The following is an 8,613-nucleotide window of genomic DNA, read 5'->3' as shown; positions in this document are numbered from 1 at the left end:
CGGCGGCCCCGGGCCCCCCGCGCGGGAAGCGGCGGCGGCGGGGCGGCGGCGGCGGCGGCGGCGGAGACATGGAGCCACGGGAGGTGAAGGATCGGATCCTGGAGAACATCTCGCTGTCGGTGAAGAAGGTGAGCGCGTCCTCCTCGCCCGGCCCCGAACCCCACGGACCCGCCGGCCGGGGCCCCGTCCCCACCCAGCGTCCCCTCCTGACCCCGGGTCGCTCACCCGGGCCGGGGTCCCTCCTGTCACCGGGGCTCGGGGACATCACCCTTCCCCTCCGCGACCCCGGGGGCGAGGAACCGCCGGGAGCCCGGGGCGAATGGAGGGGAAGTGGGGCCGCTCACGTGAGCGCTATTTTTAAAGAACAAAGTTGAGGTCAGTATCCTCAGAGCTTTCGCCAGCCAGGCCCGGGGGTACTGCGTCCCTTAGAGGGGCCACGATCCGCCAGTACCCCCCCTCGAGCTGCAGAAAAGCTGTGGGAGGACCCCAGCCCGCAGCGCGTCTCTGGGCCGCATCCCTGCATCCACGGTCTGCTCCGGGCTTGCATATCCCAGAGTCCACAGCCGGGGTAACGGCCGGTGATGGACAGCGTGCAGTCTTCAGTGCTGAGTGACATTGCCCCTGGTCCTGGGAAGTTCCCTGAGTAATCTTGCTCAAGAGCGGCAGTTTTGAAGGGGCTTTGCAGAGCTTTGATTGGGAACATGAAGCACCTGGAGATTGCCTTTTGGATGGTGACCCGCACAACTTGGTGACACCACAGACACTTTGCGGTGTGGGGCTCCCTGCCATAGAGCTCATTGTCCCAATTCCAGGTAGAAAAAAAAAAATTTACCTATAAAGGGTATGTAACTACATGCAAGGAAGTCAGCTTACCTGAAAAAGGGTCTGTTCTAGAAGGTAGAATTCATATTCACTTAAAACCAAAGCAGAATTGACAATCATTTGAGGAATGTTGTTGGGGTTTTTTCCCCCTAATTCCTGGCTCACCTGAAAGTCTTAGAAACTGGGGGTGGGGATGATTTAGAGCGGGTGGAAGGGGTCATCACATTATTTTATCACTTCGACAAACCAAAATGAAGATAATTAACTAAATCAACCATTATATTTAAATAACTGTCCTCTCCCCCCCTTAAATTCCTCAAAAGTAACATAGGCAAGCAATTTTACCCTTTATAAAGATCAGGGTGGCTTAAAAAGAAAAATAGATTCCAAATGCTCTGACTAAAATGTTCCTCCAAAAGCACCACTAAGAGTAACATTGCAGATATCCAACAAAAGTTGTGTTTATTGAGTTTTCCTTAGCTTTGCTAATGCCATTGGGGTATAGTTTTTGTTTACTCAAGGAGTGCAGGATGAGCAAATACTACTTCGTTAAAAAGCAGTACATCTTTTGTAAAGGAAGAAAAGGAAAGATGGCTGACCTTTTTTATCTAATCTGGGTTGATTATGGCTTCAGGAAGGCCAGGAGTTCTTGTCTTTGGATTTCTAATAAATAATTGGGGAAAGTTCTGGGTAGACAGGTGATAGACATGCACACTGTCATCTGTGTGAGCATGGATCTTTTGAAGGCAGAGATCCACTCTGTCAGTCAGAAGAGTCGATTATGAAAGAGTTGTTTGTCAAGATTCTTATAAATGTATGCGTCTGGACAAGCACTTTTATTGAGCTGTAATGCATGCCGGCCGGAAGACATAAGTTGCACGCTAGAAACGGGAAACCCATCCCAGGGTGCATCACAACCGAAGGCCTGACTAGCGTCATGGTTATGAACACGGATTCTGGAGTGTGGCTGCCTGGTTGAATCCCTGCCCTGCCAGTTAATAACCCTGGAACCTTGGAGCCTATCCTCAACCTCTCCATGCCTCTGCTTTCTTACCTGTAAAGCAGGAATAAAATTAGGGTTGTTATGAAGATTTAATGTGAGCATGTATGTAAAGTGTTTAGCAAGGTTCTTGACCCCATCTTAATAAGTTGTCTTAGTCCGTTTGGGCTGCTATATGACAAACTACCACAGAATGGGTGGCTTTTAAACAACTAATTTATTTGTCACAGTTCCCCTCTTCCAGGTTGCAGACTGCTGATTTCTCCCCGTGTCCTCACATGGGGGAAGGGGTGTGGGAGCCCTCCTGGGTCTCTTTTATTAGGGTACCACCCTCATGACCTCCCAAAGGCCCCACCTCCTAATACTATCACATTGGGGGTTAGGATTTCAACATATGAATGGGGCGTGGGGGACCACAAATGTTCAGTCTGTAGTGTAAGTGGTAGTTTTTTCTGTTGGTTTGTGGTGGAGCTAAGTCCTCGCTTCTACAAGGTCTGAAGATGGCTGAGTGCCTCACTACCTGGGTTGTTGTACAACACCATCCGGACTTGTTACCTACTTCCTTTGCAAGCTGTGTTTCAGAAAACTGTTTTTTGAGTTTTGCATCATGAAGGGCATTTGAGGATCTGCTTCTCATATGAGTCAGTTCAGTTCTAGCAGTAGGCGTTGAGGGCCAGCAGTCTTGGGGTCACATCAGTCCTGGAACGCTAGTCTGACCTAAATTTGTTATACGGCACCTTGAGAGTCACTGCACCTTTTTTCTTCCATCTTACCACTAGGAAAATGGTCTTACTGATCCTCTTATAAAGATATTGCTTGAAGAAAACGAGATGTGTATTTCTGCAAAAAAAAGATCCATTGTGTATTACTATGTTTGCAAAGGATATTTTAGAACTTTTTATTGAAATAGAATATACCTAGAGAAACTAGAATATACCTACTCCGAAGTGTACAGCTGGGTGAGTTCTTGCAACACATCCACATAGGCGCACCTAGATCAAGAAACAGAACATAACCATCAGCCCACCACCTCGCCCTCCTCCCAAAAACTATACCCTTGAGTGTAACCACTCTCCAAGCAGTAATGTCAAGTTTGGCTATTTTCACACCTAGATTTTGCGATGGTGAACATGCACTGGAACACCACAGAGGTGAAATAGCTGTTATCCTACCTGGATCCAAGGGAACCTGTGTTTCAATATGAAGGCAGGATTCCTGGGAGTTAGAGAGATAGGAGAGTTTAATAGTTAACTAGCACAGGTAAATGAAAATGGTAACCATGAGAGCAACTTCCTTGTGTTCTTGAAAGGGAGAGAGTGGCAGAAACATCTCAGGTACAGATGATAAAGATTGTGGTTGTCGATTTAACATATTGAGGACGGGGTATTTAAATGTATAGACACAAATCGGCGTCACCGGTCCACAATGTGTTAATAGTTAAAGAGAAACGTCCAGGTCAAAGACAGTGTTGGCACTTTGCATTGGTACGTGGTTCTACTAAATAGCATCTTCTCGAAGGGAGGAAAGCCTGTGGGTTTCATGAGTTTGGTTTTGGAGGAGCGTGAGTGCTGCATGCATGAGCAGTAGAACAAGCAGCCTCTGCCCTCCAATAGTTTGTATGTTGGTCTAAGGGAGAATTTTAAAAATCACTAGGGCAAAGAGAAGCCCTCAGAGAAGGAGGGCTTAGCTGAGTCTTGACAAGTTGGTAGAATACAAAAAAAAGAAGCGACCATCAAGATAGAAGGAATGTCCCGAAGTGAGTGGGGATGTCCAGGTGGTCTTTTAAGCACCATGAGGAGACAGACCAGTCTCAGGAGTGCTGAGGACTCTGCTACACGGGGCTGGAACGTGCTTGCCATGGAAGCTGCATCGCATAGTGGATACAAAAGCAGGTGTCAGAGGTGCACAGACCTGGGTCTGGGTTTGAATTCTGGGTTTGTTGTGGACCGTGCTGAACCCGGAAATGACTGGGCCTCAGTTAGCCTCAGCAGTCAGAACTTACTCATGGTGTTGTAATGAGAATGAAATAGCAGGGGCTAATACACTTAAAGCATTCAGCACCAGAGCTGGCACATAACGGGGCCTAAATAAAAGCATCCTACCTGCAGGTGTCGGTGGGAACTCTGCAGGTTACCCGTGTGCAGTTTTCAGTCAAAGTCTTACCCTCCACGTCTCTGTTCTTCAAGCTCAGGGTTTGTCAAACTTCTTAAAAGGCCAGATAGTAAATCTTTTCAGCCCATATGATCTTAGTCACAGCCACTCAGTTCTGCCCTTATAGCTAAAAGCAATCGCAGACTGTCCATACGTGTCTGGAAGTGGCTATGTTCCAGTAACCTTTGTTTACAATGACAGGCAGCAGGCTGGGTTTGGCAGGTCGTACTCTGTATACGTACATGTGTGTACACACGAAAAAGTCCTCGTCGAGGTAGGCTAGGGATCACTTTCAGAGACATTGGTGTGACCCGTCCTGTAGTCAACCAAATCTCTAGTGTAACTGTGATTTTGCACTTTCTGTCAGGCTTGTGGAATGAATGTGGACACTAGTAAACCCCATCGTGTGTCCATGTATGTATTCAGTTTTTCAGAAATATTTGCCGATCACCTTCAAGTACGTCCCCACTGTCCTAGGCCCTAGGAGGGTCGTAGTGAGCAAGATCCCTGGCCTCATGGAGTAGATATTCCAATAGGAGGAGTCGAGTGATAAATCAGTAGACAAACCAAGACAAACATGATTTCAGATTGTGGAAAGTGTTAGGAAGGCATTGGGCAGGGTGATGTGACAAAGAATTGGCAGGGGAGTTTGCTGTGGATGACGTGGCCAAGGGAGATTGCCTGAGGAGGTGACATTGCATTCACCAAGGTGACTAGGATAAGAGAATGAGACATTAGTCTAAGAAAATGAGGGGTTGTTTTAAAAAACACACAAATCGCTCAGGAGTGTATAAAATAAAAAGTAAGCAATCCCTGCCCTCCCATTTCCTCAGCCCCAATTCTGCTTCCTTTGAACAGGGTGAATAAATGAGATTTGATAAAGCAACCGTCCTTCGGGGAATGTTCCTGGGTCGTGATGACCTTCCCTCACCCAGGACAACCTAGGTCTCCCACCACCTCAGTTTGGGCACACGTCGTACTGGCCCACCAGTGAGGTTCTGAGTGAGGTTCTGTTTCGGGCCAGGCACACCCTGCGTGGAGCCGGGGTGTCCAAGTTGGGGTCCACTGCTGCTGGCGAATAAGCGGCACTCTTTTCCAACCTATCCTGTCAGTGCAGCTAGAAAGGCTGGCATGAGTGGTGGGCTTTTTCCCCATTTTCCACTCCTCCAGACAGGCTAGACCTGCCAGTGCACTAAAAATTAGCTAGGGCAGTTCATTTCTAGAGAGGATGGATGTGGGGATTATATTGACCATTTGGTTTCAATCAATACTTTTGTTCTCTCTGGCTTCATGGAAAAACTCCTAATAGTTTAAAAATCTTAAGAGTGCTAAAAATCCCTAATGACCTGAATCACCCGGACAGAGATCTAAGTAAAACAATGTCTACACACACATTTTATAAACTGCAGTGCTAAGGGTCGGAATTGCTTCTCCTCACTTCCTCTCCCCCACCCCCGTGTCCTCAGTCCTCATGTTGGCGGCAGGTATTTCTCTGCACCTTTCCTCTCTCACAGAATAGAGGCTATCTAGTGAGGGATGTGAGGACCTAAAAGCCCCCCAGCCAGGAACTACAGATGCATGCACCTGACCCCATGTCACCCACCCAGGCCCAGCATGAGACGCTAGTGGAGAAGCGGTAACTGCTTTCTCTGAGCCCTGCCCATTCCATTTTAAGATATGGTTCTCCTTTTACAAAATGCTTCTCTAACATTATTAGGTTTCTGTTTGAAGCCTTGTGACACTGTGGTCCTTTCCGTGACACTGTGGTCCTTTCCGTCCCACTGCAGAACACCCTGGGCCCTCTCTTTCTTCGTGGCGTGGCTCTAGCTTTCAGCCCATCCAGACGGAAGGGCCCTGTTTGATGATTGGAGGCCTGGCAGATACTCACCTGCACCTGGCGTTAGACAGAAACAGGTTGCCATGTGGCAGCAACAGGCCCCCTGTTCAATCGGGGTGGCAACAGCTGTCTCTACGGTCACCCTGTAGTCACAGTCAACACTCAGAGTTTCAGGTGGAGTGGTGACAATTCCTGCAGGTCCCCCTGAAAAGTCATCCAACTCGAGCCCATTGTGAAAAGGAATTCCCAGCAAAACTGAAAATCTTGCTGGCTGACAAAATGGGAGGTCTGAAAACTCATGCTGAGTAAGGGACGGAGTGGCGAAGACACGTTTAATGTGGAAAGAAAGGAGCTGGTGCTGGGAGTGTGAGCACTGCGGGGAGAGGAAGGCTGGCATTTGTCAGTACTGTGGGGCTCTTGGGTGGGTCAGCCTCCCCCCTCGAGTCTTCCGTGCTCATCTCAGCATCAGGACTCACCTTGGCAAGAGGATGATGCCCTTATGTCCCAGGAGGGCAGTGGGGCTTTTCTCCCCTCAAATAAAAAGCTCTCCCAGGTAGGCTTGCTGTTGATGAAGCAGGTTTCTCACTTGGGACCTGGAGCCCCAAGTGCAGGGCGGAGCGACCGCCTCTGGGCCCAGAGCACTCCTCCTTGGGAGTCCAGAGTAGGCAGCAAGGCGGGTGGTTTTGGGGGAACTTTCCTTTCCAGCCCTGTCCTCGCTGCTGCTCGCTTAAGGTGCAAACATCCTAGGCCTTCCAAGAACTGTTTGAGGCAGGAGAATGACAGTTTCTGGGAGAGTCCATTTGGCTGGGGCTGAAAGGCCAGGCCATTGATCTGTTGGTGATGATAACTGTCCGGCGTGCCGAGAGCAGCTCCTCTGACTTGCTAGCAAAGCAGCTGGCCCTGCCACCTTCTGCCTCATTTTATAAAAGTATTTGTATTTCATCTTTTTTCCCTTTTGCTTATAAGTGTTTACAAACATTATAGAAATACATAAGGAAGAAAATATTCGTTTCCTATAATCTCCCTTCCTCCCTGGGTGACTGTACTTAAGAGTTGGCACTAACAGATGCTAAGAAACCCAGTAATCTGTGAGACCAAGAAAAGAACTGTTGTACAGTTGAAGTCCACAAAAATCTCCAAACTCAAGTTTTGTGAATGGTCAACCTCTGTTCACACTTTCACCCTAAGTCCTTTATTCTTCATGTTTGGTGTTACAGACCACTAAGGCATGAAATGTCCAAAGACACCGAGAGGAGGGGGAACAATATTACCAGAGGAACCCTTCCACTTAACAAACTTGCAGGATAGGTCATGACCCCTGTTTAACACGGAGGAAAATGAGCTTTGGGAAGTAACTTGCCCAAGGTTATAACCCTCGCTAGGGGCAGAGCTGGACCTGAACCATGTTTCTGGCTCTTGCTCTCCATTTCTCTGACCCTTATTCGTCTCCATGATGTCTGCTTGGAAATTAGATAACCCATCCCCACAGGCCAGCCTTGTAGGCCAGTCCTTCATAAAACTACCTATTCACTTAACAAATATTTGTTGAGTGACTAATGTGCCGAGCACTCTTCTTGTCACAGGAATCGGTGTACAGAACTCGCCAAGCCCCTGCCCCTTGGGGCTTATACCCTAGAAGTAGAGACAGGCGTTAAACGAATCACAGTGGAGTAGCGGTATACCCCAGGCCCTCCCTAATGTCCTTTAATAACCATTGATTTGTAATCCATGGAGTTCTTGTCATGCTTCCTAACTCTGTGTTGACATTTTCAGCCTCTAAAGTGTCGGACTGCATTGCACAGGCCTTGGAATGGAGGCAAGGGTCCCCGAGTGCCCTCCCAACCTAGTACTGTGATTTAGACAGGGACTTGTGGCCGTTTTCTTAGCAACAAGATGGTTGTCCGGGTAGGGGAAGGTTTCATGAGGCCACGTTGTAGGTACAGCAGAGGAAAAGGGAAGTGAAAGATGAACACCGAACTGGTGAGGGCTCCCAGTCTGTGAAAGTCTGATGAAAACGAGGCTTTGAAAACCTCCTGCCCTCCCGCCAGCACCACACAGAACATTGAACCTGGAGCTCTCAGAACGCAGAGTGCAGGGTTTCTGCCAGCTCCTGCTCCCGTCCCAGCGGTGAAAGCATGGAGTGGAATCGTGAGCGTGCGTGTTCCTTCAGGCCATTGGTTGCCTCCTGGGTCCCTGGTGTTTGTCTAGGGACTTCTTGGCAGAACCTCTTACCATTTTCCTCCCCACTTTGAAAGCAGTCCTTGGTGCCTTCGTAAGAGGTCAAGCCCTGTGCTGAGTTCAGAGGCAGAACAATCCTGGGACCTTGGAGCTGGGACACTCCCCTTCCAGGAAGGAGAAGCATTTCACTGCTTTTGGAAACCACTTTCTGTCATATTATCCAAAAGATCTGTGCCCAACTGAGCCAGTCCCCTTCTGCTATCATTGTTCCAACACCCCAGAGAAAGCACAAAAAAATGAAAACAGATAATTCAAGTACCTGTTTTTTTTTTCTACTTTCCCCCCTGCATATTTTTCGGTAGCTCCCAGTAAAACAGAGAGCCTGCCAACACTCCAGCAAAACGGCTAACGAGCAGTGATTCGGGAGGTGGGAAAGAAAGCTGGATAATTGGGTGTGTTTAGTGGCAAATGAATGGTTAAGAAGCATTGGTTTCACCCAGCATGCTTAAGGAACAGTGCAGGCCCATGATAAACAAACAGCACATGCTTTATGACAGCTCTACGTGTGGGGGTGCCAGTCAGTCCCAGGATGCCACCCAGAGCGTGGGCACTGGCCCCTCCTAGA

At 48.6% G+C, this 8,613-nt stretch overlaps 1 protein-coding gene across 3 annotated transcripts in view; it reads left to right on the top strand.

The window, feature by feature from the left end:
• Positions 1-6: 6 nt before the first annotated feature.
• The window catches only part of PLEKHM2 (pleckstrin homology and RUN domain containing M2), a 33,786-nt gene continuing 25,179 nt past the window's right edge, over positions 7-8,613 (top strand). For all 3 annotated transcript variants that reach the window (XR_002125390.1, XM_019654902.1, XM_019654901.1), the window contains exon 1: positions 7-128. Coding sequence is in view for 2 of the 3 variants with exons in the window: in XM_019654902.1 (XP_019510447.1) it covers positions 69-128 (60 nt within the window). In the remaining variant the exon portion in view is untranslated. The remainder of the gene's footprint in view (positions 129-8,613) is intronic.

The sequence above is a fragment of the Hipposideros armiger genome, unplaced genomic scaffold, assembly GCF_001890085.2.
Source record: "Hipposideros armiger isolate ML-2016 unplaced genomic scaffold, ASM189008v1 scaffold_232, whole genome shotgun sequence".
Taxonomy (NCBI): Eukaryota; Metazoa; Chordata; class Mammalia; order Chiroptera; family Hipposideridae; genus Hipposideros; species Hipposideros armiger.
This window is presented reverse-complemented; position numbering and strand designations above follow the sequence as displayed.